Raw genomic sequence first — 21,894 nt, 5'->3', positions numbered from 1 at the left:
CCAGAATTCCCAAGTCAGCTAAGTCCATGAAGTCATAAAAGAGCCGAGGTTGCCTACCCTTGTCCTGGGCTATAGCTGCAGCTAAAATAAGCTTGCTTCTCTCAAAGAACATCTTAAAATATCCTAGCCCACCCCACCCATATTTCTATGAGATTCCCCGTTTCCCTTTTGTTTTCTTGTGGGGAGATCACCTATTCACCCACTCCCTGGCTTCGAAATTCAAGTTGTAGGACTTCCAGTAAGGTCCAAAATGGCATGATCCTCACAAAAAAAAAACAAGCAAAAACCAGGGAAGTTTTGAAGACCAGATTGATAGCGGAGGGCCTGTTTGGATGTACCTGAGAGGTGATTTAGAACAGAATCCTAAGGCTGGAAGAGACCTTATACATCCCGGTCAAAGGTTGTCCAGGTCTATTTTTGCAAACCTCCAGTTGTCGTTTCTGCAAGAGATGTGAGCAGATGGGTCTCTCCCTTTGCCCAAACCAATTTTCCAGCTGCTCGGCAATTCTTTCCCTCTGACACCTGCGTTGTTAACCAGTCCTGTCTGTTCCCGGTTGTTTGTACGTAGGAAGAAATGTAGCTTGCTTGTTAGATTAGATTTTGAAGCCATAGACTAGTTTAAGCCTTCGGTGGCAAAGGACCAAATTTTGACCATGTGACTGTGGGGATGCTGTCTTAAGTGCAAGGGCCAACTGTAACTCCCTTTTTTTAAAGTCCCTTTTTAACTTCAATTGCTAAATGAATAGTTGTAAGCTGAGAATTTTACCTGTACAGTATTTTTGAAATAATGACTTTTTGATGAATGGATGAACTAAAGAACACTTTTGCACTTCTGTGTACTAAGCTGAATCAATCCTTCCTCTCTTTCTTTGCCTTCCTCCCTCTTCCTTTTTTCCTCTTTCCTGTTTTTCTTTCCTTTTTCTCTTTTCTTTCTTTCCTTTCTTTCTCTTTCTTTCCTTTTTTCTTTTTCTTTCCTCTTTCTTTTATTTTATTTCTTTCTCACCTCCCAAGCTTATCAACTTTCTTCGCATCTATCCTGGCCAATGTTTGTTTGGTTGGGTTTTTTTTTTGTCAAGGTAATTTAAGTAGTACTAGTTAAAATGCCCAGCAAATTTTCTCTGTGTTTCTGTTACATAAGAACAAACTAGCCAAAATAGGTTGGTATGGTACATAAGATAACTAGAAAGGAAGGGTAGATTTTTTCCTTCATCCATCTTAAAACATGGCATATTCTGCCATCGCTGTTAATGCTCCTTCAAAATATTTTAGTTTTGGCTAGTCAGAGGCCAGAGAGGAGTGACTGGAAGAAATTCAATTTACCAAACTGTTCCCAACCAAATGCAGAGCTAATTAGTAGGCAGTTATTTATCCATAGAAAAAGAGGGTGTGTGTGGATTTTTTTTTTAAAAAACTAGTTTAATTCACCATTAGTCCCAGAGTAATACATGAATAAATAATAATTCAGTGTCAACAGAGAACTCAAGAAGCTTGTGGGAATTACAAGAGTCCCAGAATTGATTCGAATGTTTAAACAATCAGCCAAAGGAATGTAATTCTCAAAGTATGAACATTATATTGGAGACCTATTACAGATAATTCTCAACTTAAGACCTCAACAGTCTAGGACCAGAATTTCCATTGCTTAGCAAAGCAGTTGTTAAATGAATCGCACCCAGTTTTGTGACTTTTTATGTACTGGATTACTGGCTGCCAGTCACTTTTTTCAGGGCGGCTGTAACTTCGAATCGGTCCCTAAACAGACGGTTGTTAAGTTGAGGGTCACCTGTGCAATGTGAAATAAGAGAGAGAAGGTGACAGCAGCTTGTTTATACTTAATGGATCACCGCTAGGATTAGGACCATCCTGTGGAAGGAAGTCCAGGCTAAGTTTCATCTTTCAAAACAGGGAATTGTTTCTTTCACAGGGGCGGTGAAAGAAACCTTGAGAAAGGATCATCTGTGCAAAACAGTTTGCACAAAGCAACTGAGCGTGTAAATGGGGGGGGGGGGAGAGCATTTGATTGCCCAAAGACAGGTTTATTTTTCAAGCCTGGGAATGCTTACCTAAACAACAGCTTTCTTTTCTTTTTTGAGATTAAACCACCCTCAACCCAAGGCTTAAAAAAACTCAGAACGCTCCAAACCCTTTTGCTTCCTTCTAACAAGCATTCATAACATTTTTGATTGTGTCTTACAGGTAGAGATATACTTGATTCAACCTGTTCTATTTGCTATTCAAACGGTTGGCTTTTGGGTGGTTGTTTTTCCCGCTAATCCTTAAAAAAAAAAAAAAAAATCACCGTGTTACTAAGCAAGAACAACCTAAAATAACATTTGATTCTTCCAGATGCCTTTCTATCTCAGAATACTACGCAGAAAGAGAGATTTAACTTGCCCTGGCTGGGTTCTTACATCATGCCAAGCCTAGGCTTGTTTTAATTGTGATTTGTTGAACAGGCCCCAAAGCTTGCCTCTGGCATGAAAACTATTGTCACGTTAAGAAGATAATCCAGTGATGCACTGATGACGTTACCTAGTTGGGTCACGAAACGTCTGCAAGAAAACCACCAAGCTCAGAGGGCACCAAGCGCCCCTCATTTCAACCCTGAGTTACTTAAATATTCTCCCCTCTCGGTGTACCCTAAAATGCCAGGTCTAGGCTGGCATTTCTATCAACGCCGTTACTCTCACCAGCTTCTACAACCATCATTTCTGGAGATGCCGCTCACGAAGACAACCACAGTCCCCAGTTCCCCCTCTGAGATTCTCCAGTTGCAAAACTAAAAAATAAAATAAAACGGGAGGAGGAGCAGCACTATCTGCCTGCAGAGAGCACCAAAACTTCCCAAAGATCTTCTGCTCCCACCGGGACCATCCCTGATCCAGCGTCTTCACCTAACCCAAGAGGCAGTCGAACACGGGAGTGTCCCATCCCCGAGGAGGGTCAGACGGCAAGATCTTTGAAAGCACAGAGCTGAATGTTCCTGCTCCTGTAATGTTCCTGGAGATCTGGCTTGGTTAAGGTCTCCAGTTCATGCAGGCGTTCCCACGACTGAGAAAAGTCATCCGGGCCTTCTCCACAACCTCCAGTCGGCGGGATGCTGGGGTAGCCTGGATGGGTCATGAGTTCAAGCGTCACCGTCCGGACTCCCTGACCAGGACATAAGAATGAAGATGGCGGAGGAGACGTCGAGTCCTCGTTAGCCAGATGAGCTGCAGTGGCATTATCAATAGCCTCTAAGATGCTCTGGATGGACATGTTTTTCCCCATGGTGCTGAGGCCTATATATATATCTGGCCACCTAGAAGCGGTAGACAAAAAAGTGTGTTGTTGTACGTAGCATGTTTAGGTGTGCGTCGTGTATGTGTTTCACTTGGAGAGCGGGCAACTCAATTTCGTTTTTGATGTGGGCTGTTGTGCCCACCGTAAAAAAAATGACAATAGAGGCTATCATCTTAAATCTCAGACACACAGGTAATCCTCAACTTACAACAGTTCGTTTAGTGACCGTTCAGAGTTGCAACAGCACTGGAAAAAGCGACCTATGGCCATTTTTCACACTTGGCATCCCAGGGTCACGTGATCAACATCCAGCCGCTTGGCAACCGACTCGCATTTACAACGGTCGCAGTGTCCCCATGGACAAGCAAAGTCCATGGGGAAACTCGATTCATTTAACCATTGTGTTACTAACTTGACAACAGCTGGGGCAAGAAACGACGTAAAACGGGGCAAAACTCACTTGCCTCGCTTAGTGACAGGAATTTTGGGACCAATTGTGATCATAAGTCTTAAGGCATCCTTTGCTTAAGACTTCCTTAATAATCAATATATCTCTTACAGAGAGTGCATTTCTTATAACCATTTGCAGTCACAGTGGCACTGATCACACAACCATGGTGATGCTGTGTTGGTTGTAAGAGCACAAATTGGTTGTTAAGTCCCTTTTCAGTGTCACTGTAACTTCAAGCAATCGTCCGTGGAGATTTTCAATCCTCCAGGCCAGGGGTAGGCAACCTTGGCTCTTTTATGACTCGTGGACTCAACTCCCAGAATTCCTGAGCCAGCCACACTGAGGGGAAAGGAAGAGGTTTCCAAACTGAGCCATGCTGGCTCAGGAATTCTGGGAGTTGAAGTCCACGAGTCATAAAAGAGCCAAGATTGCCTACCCCTGCTCCAGGCCATGCTTCTCCCAAGAGTGCTTTTCCAAAAGGCAACTGGACTTTGCTTGTTTTTTCCCCACCCTCCCCTTGAAAATGTTTCTCTTCTCATTCAAGAATCTAGATCAGAACTGAAGAAGCTTCTTGGACGGGAAGCGAAACATTTTTGAGGAAGAAAACCAAGAAAAATCCATTTGCCTTTGAGCGTTCAAATAGTTGTTTAAACGAACGGTTGTAAGACAAAAACTATATAGCCGGACTCTTCAAAACTGTCATTTCAAAAATTACACATTTCCTGGTTGCAAATTAGGTTTTTTCTACTCTTAGAAAACGACCTGCTTTATAGATGTCCCACCTTATGCCATGCTTTTGAAAGACCTCGATGGTGTTCAACGAATCCTTCTCCACTCCCAAGTAGAAATCCATCAGAGTTGGCGCTATCCAGCCACAGCGTGGAAGATCTGGCTCGATGGGAACTCGTGTGTAAGTGATCCCGTAATCTTCTAACACCTCTGCAAATACATGTCTGATCTCTGGAAGAGCATTGTAAGAAGATCCAGTTTCAGAGAAATGCAAGCCTCAAAAGTTCTGAGGAGCATTAGGGAGGCAGTAGACCAACCAAAGCAGGTTCTAACCTACCTGGGAGAACATGGACATGTTGGTGTCCATCCATGTGATGCGGTAAATGGCCGGTCAGTTGACAGAACAACTCAACCTGTGCTATTAATTCCTGCTTCACCTAAGCACAGAAAAGGAGGAGAAGCTGTAAATTAATTGCATGAATATTCTCATTTGTAAAAATGGAATCATTGGATGAAGCCTACAAAACAAATCAGGCACAATTAAAAGCTTCTGAGGGACATCTTGGCAAGCACCGGAATGAGGGGTCCTTATTAGTCTCTTCAGCTTGGTTGTTTTCTTGCAGATGTCTCATGACCCATCTAGGTAGCATTATCAGTGCTGTTACCTAGTTTGAGTAATAAAATGTTTGCAAGAAAATAATCCAGCTCAGAGAGCACCAAGAACCCCACAGTTGTCGTCCTCTTCCTCCTCCTCTCATCCAAGGCCAAACTCAACCACTTTTGAGTTGCCTGGCTCAACGTTGGCATCCTTCACAATGTATCTCAACCACCTTTGAAAGAGCAGATGGGAGGTGTGTCTCCTTGGCTTCCCCTCACCTCGGCCATATTCAGAAGCCCTTCGTTTAAACATGTCCGAATTCCCATCTTTCCATGGAAGAAGCCCTCTGGGTTGAGTAGTGTGGACTTCCTCTTCAGTGCTGGGCACACTGGGATGCCCTCAGAAAGGTTTGCATGGAGTCCTATTGGAATGCAGTGTCTACAGAGAGAGAGAGAAAGAGAAATGAAAAACCCTCAACAACTCTGAACATCTGCCAAGGAGAAGAACTTGCAGGATCTGTTGACTTTGAACCCATTCCCAGTTCAAGATGGTGACTCATAAAATTCCCCTTCCATGACATCATCTGTAGGATCAAGCGTCAGTAGCAGGAACTGTAAGCTTCCTTGTGTATTTCCAGGCTGTGATTTAAGTGTGAGCAATACCTACTGTCTCACTATCAAAAAGGATATGAAAATATGAAGGGCCATCTCTGATAGATCAGATTTCCAGAGTTTGGATATAGAGAAGAGGATTACATAAAGACTAACATAAAAGGGTGGACAAGGAGAGAGCCCAGTATACATTTCCATTTGCTCATGAAGCTTGCTGGATAACATTGGACTTAATTATGGTCTCTCAGCCTAACTACCTCATAGGTGTTGTGATAAAGATAGAATTGGAGGAGACCCCATATATAAATAGGAATCAGGAGTATTCAGTATATTCACTTTAGGTAGATAGATGAGAGAGAGAGAGTGATGATAGATGGTAGAGATAGATAGATAGATAGATAGATAGATAGATAGATAGATAGATAGATAGATAGACAGATGAAAAAAGATGGATAAATGATAAAATACATAGAAGATAGAGAGAAATAGATGATAGAAGAGATATAGAGAGAAATAGAAGATAGACATAGAGAAGAGATATAGATAGACAGACAAGAGATAGAGAAGAGAGATGGATAGCTGATAGAGCACATAGAAGATAGACAGAGAGATGATGATAAATAGACATGACAGACATGAAAGAGAAGAGAGATGGATAAACGATAAAGTACATAGAAGATAAAAATAGATGATAGATGAGACATAGAGAAGAGATGTAGAGAGATAGAAATAGATGATAGACAGATGATAGAGATAGAGAATATAGATAGATAGCTGATATACATAGAAGATATAGATGACAGAGAAGGGAGAGAAATGATAGATGACAGACATAGAGAAGAGGTATAGAAAGACATGATATAGAGAAGAGATATAGATTGATAGATAGCTGATACAGTACATAGAAGATAGAGACAGAGAAAGAGAGATAGATGATAGACACACAGAGAGTATGTACGTGTGTTAGTGTGTTACAGGTAGTCATCAACTTACAATCTTATGCCACTACACATCATCTACGCCGATACCTTACAACATGCTAGGGAAAATCTATATATACGAATACCAGCAAAAGAACCGGCAGCTGTGAATTTCACACTGTTGTGTATATAATGATGAGCTCCCAGAGGAAATTTAAAGACTATGTATGAAAGAAATTAGTAGCAAAGGAAGGAGAAACATCTCAAGCTGATTCAGGAAGAATCTCAAAGGTTTGTGAAGAGTCAACACAACAAAATAAATTCTCTTAGATTGGTTGAGATGCTGGGAACAGAAGCAGAGCAGGATAAGTTAGATAATCAGCTAATTAAACACTGAAGGATTTTTTTTTTTTTAAACTGCCATTGGACTCATATTCTACCTCTCCAAAAATATATTTTCATTGTGCAGCATCTTTTAGTTACCCTTCACCATTTCTTTCTTTTTTATATATATAAATATTTTTCTTAATTTTCTAGTTTTACAATCAAGTACTTAATAGACAACGTGGTGTCTGTGTCCGTTAGTAATTCAGTGATAAAAATATATTAACTTCTTCAATCTAGATCCGTTATTGCATCACCCTACGTTTCCTCTCTTTTTCCAGCAATACCTGTTTCCCCACACTAGGCAAGTACAATTCTTATTGTTATTAGTAAATATACAATTGGATATCAAAATCTTTGTTACATTTTTCTCATAATGCCGATAATATCAGTTTCAGATTACTTTTCTCAAAACGTATCTTAATTGCATTTGCACTTAATGTTCAACTTTTTTTTTTTTTTGATGCCGTAATTTTGAATGATCAATAAATGTAGGGCTGTGACAGTACCTGTAGACCCACTTTTGGGATCTAAAGATCTGTTTGGCTGATCCCCATGACACCAAAGAACGGTAAAACGAGAGACTCACTTCTTGGCCAGCTGCACGGCGTCGGACACGGCACTCCCGTTGACCAGAAGCGAAACGTTTGAGATCGCACCGGCCAGGAAACACTCCGCAATGCCTTGGTTCCTCCTTCGGCAGTAGCCAAAGTCGTCTCCGGTTACGATGAGCTTCACCCTGGCTTTGGGCATCCTTAGGAGTCAACCCTGGGAGCAAAATTTAGCCAAAAGTCCTCGCGTTAGCCCGTTCTCTCTTCCTCTCCCCAAAGTGAAGACAGGCGCAAAGAAGGAACGGATGAACCGCAGAACCCATCGCCCACAGCCGGGGCTAACCTTCCCCGCGTCCCAAAGAAGCATAAATATAAGGACACGTCTTTTTCTCGCAGCTGTTAATCTCGCCATCAGGAGGGGGATGTGTGAAGTAAGTACCGTAGGCAACGTAACTAAGAGGATTAGCCAAACTCGCCTTTTTGGACGAGGCAGAAAAGCACAACGGTTGAGTTTGAGTTGCTGTTTTTTTGTTTTTTTTTTAATCCTTGACATGGGGAATTCTTCGTCGGAACAATTTGTGGAGCAGAGAAAGGACACCAAAGAAACGTGCCCTAAAACTCAGCCCAGCCCGTTTCAACCAAGGCAAGGTAATTTGGAACAGAGGTGGGGAATTGTAGAGTTTGGGCACCAAAATTTTTAACTCCTGAACCACAAAAGGTGGGGGTGGGGGGACAGATGGGAGAAGAATAAAATGTCCAGTCCTAAAAAAAATACATAAAATAAAACCCAGAAGCTTCAGGAAGTGACGGCTAACTCCTTAGCAGAGGCCGTTAACAAAAAGGAGAGGAAATGCTGAATTGGTGACTTTTAAACCAACATGATTTCGGCACGGATTGTGTCCTCTTTCAGCTTAGCCTACCTCAAAGGGCTGTTGTAAAAGATCAAGCAAGGAAGCAGCGGTGAAAAAGCTCCACCCTAGGCATGAAAGCAACTTGAGTGACTTTGGGCCAATCACCAGGAGACGGTGAGTTGTTTATAAAAGTAATAAGGGCAGGAAATAAAATAAAATAAATAAAATGAAATAAATGCCTGATTTAAATGCACTCTGTACTGATGGATTTGGGCCGAAAAGAAACAGAACAAGGTCAGGTTTAGAGCCAATATTAAACATTCTCACTCTTCCCATTTTTCCAATCTAACTATAGCTTCTTCAATGGGGCTAAGACTTCTGCTCTTTTTGACACCAGGATTCAGCTCTCGTAAAATCGCACTCAGCTCAATCCGGGTTTGAAAACGGGCATGTAGAAATCTAACAGATCCGGTGGAAAAAGCCTACTCTAACCCAGACTAACCAACCCAGTTAGTTAGCTACAGGTGGCTACATCCGAGGCCGTGAATTCAAGAGCTAATATTTGAATAAAAAAGGTGAATTTCCTGAATTTTGGGCCTGACGCTTCTCCTTTCCTACAACATGTTCGTGGATGAAGGAAAGCCATACCCACAATTTTTTCTCAAGTTTAGTTTTTTGGCTGCGGGAAAAGCCAGAATTCAGATTTGAGAAAGATGCAATTGACCGACCAATTCTCTAGGGAAACTTGACCAGGCCCCCTTTGCCTTCCAGAGCTGAGATCAGCCTGTCTAGAAATACTAGTTTTTGTTTGTTTTTTTTTAAGTTATCCGGATGCTATCAGGAAGTAACCAACTGAAAATCCAGAAATGGTGCAACTTTGGAAACGGTGGCAGGAACTTCCGTTCTCCAGCGTCGGTTGCAAGTCAACAGAAGATTATAGGTTTAATTTTCAAACTTATCTATCTACTTTAATTCTATTTTATCTTTAATCTCCATCCAACCCCCCCCCAAATAATGAAAAGCAAGGCTAGAAAACAATTCAGACATGTTCTAGCAAGTTGGTTTTTCTAGCTGGGTTTTCATAAAGGAAAGCCAGAAAGAGATCAACAGAGCATTTAAAAACAATCCTTCCAACATCAACTGCAGTAGACAGTGACATTGATCGCTGAAGAAGGATATACATGTATGCCTTGACGAAAAGAATCCTTTTCACTGCCGCCTTAAAATGGAAATATTTTGCTCCTTAAAATGGAAACATTTTCACTGCACTTTCACTTAAAAAGTGTCCGTTAAGGTCACCAAATATAAAGTTTCTGGTAAATATTCTGAACGGATTTAAACAGAAAATAAGCGCCACGCTAAGGGGGCTTTCTACCTTATTTTTTTTTCTCTTTTTCAAATGCTTCTAAAATAATTATTTAAAAGTCGCCAGCCTAGAAGCCAGGAGACTGGGAGTTGTAGTCCCACCCAAAAAATGAAATCTGGCTGGCTGATTTTGAGCCAGTCATTTTTTTTCTCAGCCCAACCCACCTTACTGGGTTATTGGGGGGGAAAGGAGGATGACAAAGAAGCATTAGGTACGTTTGCCATTGGGAGTTCCCTATAAAAGTAATAAAAAGATGGGAGGAAAAAAAAAACAAGTAAATGAAATAAATAAAATGGGTTCAGCTGAAGGCAATGGTCTTTCCGGAAAATAAATAAATCTACACCTTTTAGATTCTTCTTCCTTGCTTGTCTGCTTTTCAAGCTGAGGATTGTTGACCATAACCGTGGATCATTTTATGATCCACAAAATCTCTGGCATGTAATTATTATATTATTAAATCATCACCATCATTTTGGAAATACCTTGAGACCCGGTTATATCACCAGGGCTTGGGAATTCTAGAATATCAGAGAAATTCTCCATTAAGGCCAATCTTTTTACTCTCTCCCTGCAGTTTCTATATTTTAAATTTGTTCTTCGTTCGTAATTTGACTTTTTCGTGTTTTTCTATTGTTGGTTTTTGCATTGTTACAATATTGATTGATTGTTGTACTCTGCCGAAGACGGGCGGCCATATAAATGTGATCCATAGATAAATCATAAGTGAAGAATTTAGCTTTTTGTGACCCGTAAAAGAATGGTCAAATTCACACAGCACACGAAAGCGATTCATACAGGTTTGGCTTAGGGTGATGTGTGAATTCAGACCTTGCGATTAGAAACCCGTAACATAGGTTAGTTAATATTTGGGATGAAGGGAGCCCATTGTTAATTTGTTCGGGCTTAAACCAAGATCAGAGGGTGCTTTTCCAGGAATACAAACTATGATTTGAAATGCAATTCTCATGACATTAAATCCTACAGAACCTTGCAACTGCCATTTCCTTCTCAGGGCCTTAGATGTTTGTTACATTAGTTCTAATTATGGTTAGTCATTCTAAAGTGGGGTTTAAGCATCAGAAGGGGTTAGGATGTCAAGGTCTATATTTAACAAAATAATCAACCCTGGGAAATTGATTCTTCTGTTCCCTGATTTTCTGAAGTCAAGCTTTTCTTGGCAATCGTATCCTGGCTAAATTTCTTTTGCTACTACAGGTAGTCCTCGACTTAACAACCGTTCATTTAGTGACTGCTCCGAGTTACAACAGCGCTGACAAAAGTTGACTCGCGACCGTTTTTCACACTTACGACCGCTGCAGCAGCCTCACGGTCACGTGATCAAAATTCGCACGCTGGGCTTCATATTTATGACGGTCGCAGCATCCCTAGGGATCAAGGGATCCCCTTTAGTGACCTTCTGATGAGCAAAATCAATGGGAGAAAGCCAGTCTCACTTAACAACCGGGTTACGAACTTAAGACAGGCACTTTTACAACTGTGGCAAGGAAGGTCATAAAAACGGGGCAAAAGTTACTTACCTGTCTCACTTAGCAACATAAATTTTGGGCTCAATTCTGGTTGTAAGTCGAGGACTGCCTGTATCTCGTCTACTGTCCAGATCTGAGGTTTCCTTGTGGTGCCCCATCCATGCCCTGACTCGGCTTCATTTGGGAGGGGAGAAGCCTGGCATCTGGGGAAACAGGCCCACCTTTCCCAGGGGATCCTCTGCTCCCGCTGCCCATCCTCCCCTCCTGCATCTCCCCTAGGGTCAAAGCCTTGGATGGGACCTTCGAGGTCATCCAGCCCAGCTCAAGACTCTTCCACCCCCCATCCCAGATGAACCGCCTTACCCCGAGTCTCCCGATCCGAATTCCGCCCCAACTTCCCGGGCGAATTCCCAAATCACTCCTGCCGCCAGGATGCCACCCCTTCCGGGCCGGCCTCTAACGCGAAGCCGGGGAAAGCAGCGTGGCATCCAGATGTTCGACACATCCGCTTTGGCACGGAAGAAGGCGGACATCTGAGTCGGCGGCGGGGGAGGCAGGGCGAGCAGCTCTAGGGGTGCAAAGAGACTCGATCGGGGTCTGCAACCCCGCCTTTCTCACTCCCCCCCCCCCGCGCGGACGGTGCAATGCCATCGGGGAGCACGGCTTCCTGTGGGGGGCCACCCGGGGGCATCTATCCGGTCCTGGCTAGCCGCTGAAACCAGGATCGGATCGCAGCTTGCTTTGCACCTATTCATCCCCTTCGTCCGCCTCCCTCCCCCACGACCACCCACCCACCCACCGGCTCTTTCCCAGAGGTCAGCCTTGGTGCCCAGGCCGGGCGAGGAAGGACAGAAGGGAGAGCCGCTCTGCTTCGAGATTTGCACCCGGCGGGCCATGCAACGGCCTCTCCCGGCTGCAAAAAAGGAAGAGACCCCCCCCCCGCCAAAAAAAAAGATCAGGGATCCTGGCACTCACCCATGGCGAAGGGGCAGCGCCCATGCCCGAAGCGCCTTTGCAAGCGCAGCCCCGGGAAAAGCGAAAGCCAGCCGGCAAAGGCGCGCAGGGGGGCCTCTGGTGGCCTCGAAGGGAACTGCAGGAGGCAGCGAAAGGAAGCGCAGGAGTCGCCGGGCTTCTGATTCAGCGCCCCACCCTCCACCGCAGAGGTTCCTGAACTACAGTTCCCAGCATTCCTCGCCTTGGGCCACGCTGGGTGGAGGCTGCTGAGAGTTGTAGTTCTGGAGCTTCAGGGGGTTGGAGCTATGGGTTGACCTGAGGGAGGGAGGGAGGGAGGATTGGATGGGTAGATGGATGGAGGGAGGGATGAATGGAGGGAGGGAGGGATAGATGGATGGAGGGAGTGAATGATGGACGGACAGATTGACTGGTTGGTCAACAACATAAACATCTATGGAGATTCTCAGTCATCCAGATCACCGTTATCCCAAAGAGGCTTTTTTCACGAGGCAACTGGACTTGTTTGTTTTTTTTCTTTGAAGACGTTTCGCTTCTCATCCTAGAAGCTTCTTCAGCTCTGACTGGATGGTGAAGCTGACTCTGACCGGATGGAGCTGAAGAAGCTTCTTGGGATGAGAAGCCAAACGTCTTCAAAGAAAAGACGAGGCAGTCCAGTTGCCTCGTGAAAAAAAAAAAGCCTCTTTCGGACCTCAACAACATATTTTATGCAAATGGGTGGAATCACCAACACTTCAACAGAACTGCTGATGTAACAAAGGAGAGGAAGATTCTTTTCTTCTTCCTTCTTCTTTCTTCTTTCAAGCCGCAAGTAACTCTTTGTCTCATCTCCAAAGCTTGAAGTCTGAATTGATTTCTCGCCTTGGCGAAAGTTTTGACTGTTTTTCAACAAGACAAAGAGCTGCGTAAGTTCTCCAGAGATTATAAACCCTCCCGTTCTTTAATTCTCAAATATTTTAACTTTCATTAAGGCCATTGGTAAGGATACATGGTGCTTTTCATTCATTTCAAAAGGGGGTTGATTGATTTGATTGATTTAACATGTGGCATATCATAATGTACATGGACTAGCAATATAAATCAGTGTTTCAGCTAGATTAGTAGAACCCAGTAAAATATAAATGTTAAAAAGATGTGTTCAAATACCAGCTAACCACTGAAGTGCAGCATCTTTTATATTAAAGAAATCGGATGTTGGACCGGTAGATGCCCTCAGCTTACAGCCGCTCACAGTGTGATCTGCAATTTAGGACTGTGGGACTCACAATCACAATGAGGGGAGGATACTATGCCCCATTTATACAGAGAGTCTCAGCAGATGCCGTGTGAGATGCAAGCCCTATTTAGGATTGATGTGGTTGTTCCAAGCCTGCAGCTTTTTTTTTTTTGGTGGGGTCATTTATATGTCTTCCTATAACTGGGTGTTCAGCAACCCATTTGGCTTTCTTCAAAAAGAGGATGTTAGTCAAACTCTAAACTAGCTTTATGCTTAACGGATTGTCTATCTACCATCTCCAGATATGGCCTGATTTGTTGACATGAAAAATACCAGAAACCACTTTCATTGGCAGTTTAAGTGTTCATACGAAGCCAGTGGTGGGGCTTTATTAGACCATGCTTTCTGAGTTAGCGTGGTTGCGTGGTTAGCGTAGTTGTGAACACAGCCAGTTGTAGTTTAGCCAACCAAACTGTTGTGGTTTATTCAGTTAAACATACTTCATCTGTTGATGTTTGGCACAGTGTGAACTTTTCATTTTTTGTTCATTTTCTGCTTCAGTACTTCAATATTTTGCTGGCATTCTTTTCATGGTCTTTTGTTATGGAGATACTTGGATGGAAGGAGGGATGAAAGAATGAAGGAAGGAGATGGAAAGGAAGAAAGGAAAGAAGGAAAGAAATGGAGGAAGGAAGGAAGGAAGGAAGGAAGGAAGGAAGGAAGGAAGGAAGGAAGGAAGGAAGGAAGGAAAAAATGAGAGGAGAAATTTGTCTGTTTCTCGTTAGATTTGATTCCTTCAGCAGCTCCCAATTCTTTGGAAGACAGGACCTTCCAAGAATGGTGGAACTGATATTTCTCAGAATATTTCTTCCAACTTTTGAAATTCTTATTTGTAAAAAAAAAAATAACACTATCAATTAACCGACCAATCGATCTGTTTATTGTTTTGACCACCAATTTTAGCAAATCAGATAATTCTGCCTAAAAGAATCCAAATATACACTCAAATGTGCAAAACTCAGAACAGGGAAACTTTGTGCTTACAGCAGCTTAAAAGTTTAGGAGCTTTTGATAAAACCACCTCTCTGTTGTTTTTATTGCAAAGCTTGCTCACTCAGGTGTGCCTCTTTGTCTCACTTTGTGAAATAATTCAATTTTATGTCGAATCGGGCCAAAATGACTTTGCTATTAAGAGGCCCCAGGAATATTCCCATGCTGAAATAGGGCTACGCTAAAAATGATCTTTTTCCATACGTGGGCCAAACAGGAAGAAGGTGTGGAGAACTTTAAGGAGCTGTTCTTTCAGCACTATGGAAGGTCACAAATATTCTGGCTATCTAGCTGATGACGAGAGCTTCAGAAGACCTCAGGTGAGGATCAAAGGGGTCCCTTCACGTCGCTTTCTAGGAACAGGACTCTCCAGACTGGGAGCTTCTCGGAAAAGCCAAATTCTCCACTAAATCAGTTTCCTGACTGTAAAACAAAACAAAAGAAAAAGGTAGATCTAGATCCAGGAATTTAAGTATCTGCCTGGCGCCTACTGAACTTCTGCAGATGTTTGCTGCAAACTCAACCCACCCAGTAAGAGCTTAGTCCTCAGTGGCCATCCTGCCTTCTCATTTCTTCCCAATTTGGCAGTGTGGACTTTGACTCCCAGAATTCCCCAGCCAACACGTTTCCCAAGGAATTCTGGGAGTTGAAGTCCACACATCTTCAATTTGCCAAGGTTGACTCGCCCAGATTTACTGTAATAATCTATCAATCCATCACGGCCTTTGGTTCCAGGTTTGTGTGCTTTTTATAAAAAAACAAAAACCAGATTGTTCATGTGGGCACCTCAACTTATGATCCTCCTAAAAGTGAGTCAGTTGAGGTTAGCAAAAATGTATAAAAACATATCTAGCAACTGTTGGAAAGGTAGACTAAAACTAGGCACTTGCTACCATCTTTGGTGGACATGCCCTAAAACCAAAAGATATCGATCAAAAAAAAAAAAACATATAGTTAGAGAAAATGACTAAAAAAACATATAGATTTTAAGCCAGAATTATTTTTGTTAGGCATAATTGTAGGAAACTAGGTGAAAGAGTGTATATATCTAATATTTCATGTATTAACTGCAGCAAGAATCGTATTCGCTCAACATTGGAAAAATGAAGATTTGCCAACGGAGTTAAGAGTTAATTAAAAAAACTTTAGATTGTGCAGAAATGGATAGATGGACATTGAAAATGAAAGAGAAAGAAGATTCAGTATACTTTAGAACATGGGATACCTTTGATCAATGGCTAGAAACTCTGTACCCCGCCCTGAGTCCTTTGGGATTGGGCGGCATATAAATAAAATTAAATACAAAATACAAATACAAATAGAAAAACGAGGTAGAAAGAAAGGAATTTAACATGCATTAGTAAGATAAATGTGAGTCAATCGCCAACTGTTTATATTTTGATCACGTGACATTGGGGAGGCTGCAACGGTCGTAAGTGTGAAAAACGGTCATAAGTCCTTTTTTTCAGTGCTGTTGTAACTTGGAACGGTCACTAAACGAATAGTTATAAGTTGAGACCTTCCTGTACTTGTGTTTGTTTACGGCCTGCTTTCCTGCCTTCCTTGTAGGACAGCAATGCCCACACCAGTCCTAGAAGAGGTCCCTATGACTGGAGGGCCATGCTTCGGCCTCCATCTCGCTGTCAGTACCGAAGCCAAGAGCCGGCCACCTCCACCAGACCCGTCCACGGCTTCTCCCAGGCAGACCAAGGGAAACGAAAACGCCACCAAAGCAGCAGCGGCGGCAGCAACAACAACTACAACGAGAGACCCAGCGACCTGGCCAACGAGTTTTCCGAGTTTGTGGACTTCTTAGCTGACGAGGACGTCCTGGAGAGCCTCCAGCAGATCGTGGAAGACGCCGTCAAGAAGCTTCGCGACGTGACATCCCAAAGCGGGGAGCCCATCTTTGACCTCCAGGAGGAATCCACCTCAAGCGTGGAGAGCGAGACGTGGTCTTATTCGTACACTTCGACGCGTTCCCAGATCCAGTACCAAACCACCACCGCCACCACCACCGTGTCCAGCTCGGACGATGACCAGGACAAGCACTTCCTGAGCCCAGAGTCGTCAAAGGCAGGGCGCCAAATTTGCCTCTTGGATAAATATGTCTCCAGGCTCCCCAAAGTTGGAAAGCAAGCTGCTCAGGAACTGTCGAGAAGAATCCATGCGGAGGTATTTCGAAGGCGAGGCCATTTTCTAAGGAGAGTCCTTGGGCCCAAAAGTTCTGAGGTTCCGATTGGCCTGAGGGAATTTCCAGTGCCAGAAAAGGAAAAAAAAAATTGCCTCAACTTTTCAATCCCTGGTACTAAAAAAGACTCAGGGCACAGAGCAGGGGCATCCAAACTTGGCTGTTTTAAGAGTTGTGGACTTCAACTCCCAGAATTCCATAGCCAGCCATGCCTTGCTGGCTGGGGAATTCTGGGAACTGGAGTCCACAAGTCTTAAAGGAAGGTTCTATTCTATTTTCTATTCTATTCAATATTCTGTTTTATTCTATTTTCTATTCCAGTGGTGGTGAACCTATGGCACGGGTGCCAGAGACGGCACTCAGAGCCCTGTCTGTGGGCACGTGCACCGTCGCCCCAGTCCTAGGCCTTCAGCTGGGTTTTATAAAACCTTTTCGCTTTAGGCCTCTGCCGCCGTGTGCAAAAAAAAAAAAAGGTTCAATCAATCAATTTCAACTTCTCGCAGGAAAAAAAAAGATCTTGCAAAGTTGGAATTGATTGATTGAACTTTTTAGTCCCACCCAGTTTGCCGCTACCACCACAGCCACGCGCACCCAATGGGCCACGGCCACCCGGCACTCGACGATGTATAAGTTGGTTTTGGGTTGCAGTTTGGGCACTCAATCTCTAAAAGGTTCGCCATCACTGTTCTATTCTATTCAATATTCTATTCTATTCAATATTCTATTCTATCCTATTCTATTCTTCATCCTTTTTATTCTATTCTACTCTATTCTATTTTCTGTTCTATTCAATATTCTTTTCAATATTCTATTCTATTCAATATTCTATTCTATTCTTCATCCTTTTTATTCTATTCTATTCTACTCTATTCTATTTTCTGTTCTATTCAATATTCTATTCTATTCTTCATCCTTTTTATTCTATTCTATTCTATTCTACTCTATTCTATTTTCTGTTCTATTCAATATTCTATTCTATTCTATCCTATCCTATCCTATTCATCCTTTTTATTCTATTCTATTCTACTCAATATTCTATTCTATTCTATTCTATTCTCTATTCTATTCCATTCCATTCCCCCCTATCCCCCAAGACACCCTTTTGGTGACTAGAAGGAATTTGTTCTCTTCTGATTTTTTTTCTCTCTCTCTCTTCCTCCCCCAGTCGTTTTCCGAACAGTCGGGGGAGAGTTACTTCCAGCAGCAACATCTGCAGATCTGGGCCAAGTCCTTTGAGCATCCCAGGAGGGAATTTTTTGCCAAGTTCCAGAGGGCCCTTCCTCAATGCTCGTTGTCCTTCGAATCGCTCCACAAGGAAATCACCAGCGTCTTGAAGCGGCCGATTCGGCATGGCCTCCCACTGCCCTACATCTGCCACGAGCACCTGCACCTCTTGGAGTTCTTAGAAGAAACCAAGATCCTGGCAGGTCTCCAGGATGTAATCAACCAAGCGGTCCTCAAAATTGTGGAGGCCACCGTGACGGGCGGCATCGTCGATCTCTTCGATGAGGGTGGCTACTCGACCTCCTGGGATTCGGAGGAGGAGAGCATCTCCGAAAGTTATGAAAGTGAGGAAGAAACCACCGAGGAAGACAAGTTCTACGGGATCTGCAAGAAGGAGAAGGAGACCCTCTCGGAGGAGGAGAAGGGAAAACACACCCCACCTGCTCTCCCCAAATCTAAGCAGAAGCCAACCACTCCGGAGGAGTCCGCTCGCAAAGGCAAGTCCGGCCCGCCCTCCAAAACAAAGGAAACCCCAACCAAGTCAAGATACGTCCCACCTCCCCTGCCGAAATCCAAACAGAAGAAGCAAGAGCCAAGCCAGGCTGAAACGGAGACCACCAAATCGGTAATTGCTGAGGGTTTCTTCCCTAAAGCTCAGGAGACGCCAAGGCAAAGTTGTCATGTCTGGGCCACTGTTCCCAGAATGCTGAGCTGTACAGGCTAGGGATGCCGGGCTCCTCCATTTTGGAGGGGTAGGGGTGGAGAAAACTGGCCTAGAGGTCTTCTCCATGAGTCAACGGTGGTAAACCATGGTGGAACATATGGGGAGATTGTTCTCCTGATAGAGCAGTTATTTTGGTCCTTGGCCTATGAAGCACCTGCTCATCTCTCCATCCTGATTCCTTCCCATGTTTCGGAAGACGTGTTTCTGTGTCCAACGCCCTGTTTAACCTTGGCTACCAAAAGAGCAGAGAAGAAGCCTTGGTCCTTTAGTTCCACAGAGGTCTGCAAAGGGTGCAGAAAGCCGAGGAAACGGTGCTCGGAACACGTGGGAGTTCTGTCAACCAGTAGAGTTATGGAGACAGGGCACAGGGTGCTCCCGAAAGGATGAAATAGATTAGGTACCAGATCATACGAGATCAAATCAGGTTAGGTTATACATCGGTTTTACAGAGAGGAGATGGATTGCATTAAATTAGATCGGATAACTCTGGATTAGATAGCAGATGGATCGAACTGGCCGGGACTAAACTGGGCTGGGTTGTGTTGCTCAGATTGGTGTCAGGTACAAAAGATCAGATCCACACTTGAAGGTCTGAGTGATCTTGTACCGATTCAGGGCACTTTATTGTACCGATTTATTTATTTTGAACTCATTTATTGCACAAGAATCTTCTCAATTGCTGGACTTTAGCGCAGGGTCAGTGGAATTCAAAAGAGCTTGTTTGTGGCTATTAGGGATTCTAGGCTGATGCCTCTTTTAACTCCGCCCCAGGTTCTGCCCTCTTTTCTCCTACCATTAGATTGGATTAGATAGCAAATGGAGTGGGTTGGATTGGTGGGATTGGATTGGATTAAGCACCTGTAAACATGCCCTGCCTTTAATCGTCAATGTGGCCTATACAATATTTTCTAAAGAATACAATCCCAGTGGCCTTTTAATATTCTGGCATTTCCTTGTCCTGCCACAGAAGTTTATTTTTATTTATGTTTCTCTACACTCTCTTCATTGGGACCCCTTTATCCCAGGGGTTCAGACGGCCTCCCTGGGAATCCGCCTCTCCCAGCCCCGTAACCTCCGAGCACGTTTTTATTTTAAGAGCTTCTCTTCGCCACGTCCTTAAACCTGGTTCTCCTTTTCTCCTGCTTCTTCAGACTAGGCATATGATCACTCCCAAAGATATCAAACGGGCGCGTCTCCAGGGTAAGCCCCTTCCCAAGCAGTCCATCATCGACTTCCTGATCGAAAACGCCGCCAAGCTGATCTTGTACAAGTACAATTACGAGACGCTCCTGTCGGAGAAACTGGGTTTCATCTCGGTCCCGGTCACCAAGGTTCTGCTGGAGATCATGTTCGGCTACAAGAAGATCAAGGGTAGCGGGATACGTCTCTCTTCTCAGATCGACTGGACCAAAGTGTACGATGAAGTCTCTAAGAAGCGGCCGGCCAAGGCCAAAGTGTCCAAGCAGGAGAAGAAGAAGAAAGCTGGCGAGAAGAAAAAAATAGAGGAGAAGAAGAGTCTTTTCTCCAAGCCACTGGACGTGCCCAAAGGGAAGGTGGTGGCCGTGAAGCTGCACGGAGACCAGGGCACCCATAAAGGCGGCGTGACGGAGGAGGGCGAGCCGGAGATTTTTGAGATCGTCCCTCCCCAGTTCCCATCCGATGCTGAACCGGCCTCTGCGGATGAGAACGGGGGCACCCAACTAGCAAGCTCCAAACGCTCTCCTTCCAGCACAAAGGTCTCCACCATCACGACAGACAATCATAAGAAATCGGGAACTCAGGATTTGGAGAAATCGCCTTCAGCTCTTGGCACTCCACGGTCTTCGTGGTCCGTTCAAAAAGCCACCCCTGCCGTTCTGTTACCGGAGGTGGATGCTACCAGCCAGGGCTCTGAATCTCAGGCGAAGAAGTCTTTGACTCCCAAGTCCAGCTTTGCTGGAGACAGGAGCAAGACGGTGCTGCCCAAAATCTGAAAACTCAAGCTTCTGTCGGATTAATAAAGGATATACATTTGTCTACAGCCCTAGAGAGGTCAGATCAGTGCCTTCCCCTCCACTGCATCTCTACTGCTATACCAAGATGACCAGCCCGTTGAGCGTTCTGATATTGAGGCTTATTTTGGAATTCGGAAAAAATATTGAGTTTTATTCTTCAGAATCTAGCCTCTCTTCCACTTGGTCGGAGATGTCTTGAGTTTTACACACTTTTTTTTTTTAAATTAACATTAAAAGGTCTTTTTTTCTTGGCTTCCCATCTATCCTATACTTTACTTTACCCATGGAACAAAGCCTCCTTAGAAAGGCATATTTGTAGCTCAGAGTTGAAGTGTGCGGTTTGGGGTGTTCTCTGAGCTGGGAGGTTTTCTGGCAGACGTTTCATGACCCAACTAGGTAACATCATCAGTGCTAGAAGGGAGGGGGGGTTGCGGAGAGGAGGAGTAAGACCAGGAGGGGCGAGGACTGGGGAGTCCTTGATGCTCTCTGTGCTTGGTGATTTTCTTGTAGACGTTTTATGACCCAACTAGGTAACGTTATCAATGCTAGAAGGGAATGGGGTTTGCTCTCTTTGTCACTCTATATCAGCAGTTCCCAACCTTTTCTACACCCCGCACTCCTAGAATGCTTCTGATATATTCTCGTGCCCCTTACAAAAATAATACCTGGTTTGAAGATAATGAAAGAGAATATATACTTTGAGCAACCTACTTATTTAAACACATTTTGAATGACGTGAACATAAAACAATAAGAAAAAGTTATACAAATTCTAAACCCAAATTTTTGCACCCCCTGGAATATTGCCTCGCACGCTCAGGGGGTGCGAGGACCCCCGGTTGGGAATCCCTGCTCTGTATAAACAGAAAGTGTGTCACCTCCAAAATAGGAATGGTCCGTTTCTCAGAGAATAGAAATGCCCGTGCAACTTCAATTTAACCAGACTGGATCCCTATTCATGTATTTGGTCTGTTGTCATCTCTTTCTTTCTTTTTCTTTCTTTCTTTCTTTCTTTCTTTCTTTCTTTCTTTCTTTCTTTCTTTCTTTCTTTTTTCTCTCTCTCCTTCCTCCCTTTTCTTTTTCTTTTTTCCCTTTCTTTCTTTCTCTCCTCTTTCTTTTTCTCTCTTCCCTTTTTTCCTTTTCTCTTTCTTTCTCTCCCCTTTCTCTTTTTTTCTTTCTTTCCCTTTCTCTCCTTTTTCTTTCTTTCTCTTTTTTCTCTCTCTCCTTCCTTCCTTTTTCTTTCTCTTTTTTCCCTTCCTTCCTTGTCTCCTCTCTCTTTTCCCTTCTTTCCTTT

General features: G+C 43.7%; 2 protein-coding genes across 7 annotated transcripts; one reads left to right on the top strand and one right to left on the bottom strand.

Moving 5' to 3' along the window:
- Window positions 1–1,395: 1,395 nt before the first annotated feature.
- On the bottom strand, window positions 1,396–12,410 carry YDJC (YdjC chitooligosaccharide deacetylase homolog). 3 transcript variants are annotated; one of them, XM_039332378.1, is made up of 6 exons: window positions 12,206–12,410; window positions 7,565–7,743; window positions 5,339–5,498; window positions 4,800–4,899; window positions 4,516–4,693; window positions 1,396–3,301 (listed from the first exon to the last, which is right to left on the bottom strand). In XM_039332378.1, exons 2-6 carry the CDS (start codon window positions 7,726–7,728, stop codon window positions 2,944–2,946), a joined length of 960 nt encoding a protein of 319 aa, XP_039188312.1. In that variant the 5' UTR covers window positions 7,729–7,743; window positions 12,206–12,410; the 3' UTR covers window positions 1,396–2,943. The 3 variants fall into 3 exon arrangements, with proteins under 3 accessions (XP_039188312.1, XP_039188313.1, XP_039188314.1); XM_039332379.1 differs by lacking the exon at window positions 12,206–12,410 and adding an exon at window positions 11,594–11,933; XM_039332380.1 differs by lacking the exon at window positions 12,206–12,410 and adding an exon at window positions 11,282–11,587.
- On the top strand, window positions 7,756–20,854 carry CCDC116 (coiled-coil domain containing 116). 4 transcript variants are annotated; one of them, XM_039332375.1, is made up of 7 exons: window positions 7,756–7,957; window positions 8,114–8,174; window positions 8,437–9,317; window positions 14,686–14,788; window positions 16,038–16,643; window positions 17,825–18,508; window positions 19,759–20,854. In XM_039332375.1, the coding sequence occupies exons 3-7, from the start codon at window positions 9,244–9,246 to the stop codon at window positions 20,578–20,580; spliced, it is 2,289 nt and encodes a 762-aa protein (XP_039188309.1). In that variant the 5' UTR covers window positions 7,756–7,957; window positions 8,114–8,174; window positions 8,437–9,243; the 3' UTR covers window positions 20,581–20,854. The 4 variants fall into 4 exon arrangements, with proteins under 4 accessions (XP_039188309.1, XP_039188308.1, XP_039188310.1 ...); XM_039332374.1 differs by having other exon boundaries at window positions 7,756–8,174; window positions 8,437–8,551; window positions 9,201–9,317; XM_039332376.1 differs by lacking the exons at window positions 7,756–7,957; window positions 8,114–8,174; window positions 8,437–9,317 and adding an exon at window positions 12,947–13,107.
- Window positions 20,855–21,894: the final 1,040 nt, after the last annotated feature.

This window comes from Crotalus tigris, unplaced genomic scaffold, assembly GCF_016545835.1.
Source record: "Crotalus tigris isolate CLP2741 ecotype Arizona unplaced genomic scaffold, ASM1654583v1 scf7180000024461.2689607, whole genome shotgun sequence".
Lineage (NCBI taxonomy): Eukaryota > Metazoa > Chordata > Lepidosauria > Squamata > Viperidae > Crotalus > Crotalus tigris.
This window is presented reverse-complemented; position numbering and strand designations above follow the sequence as displayed.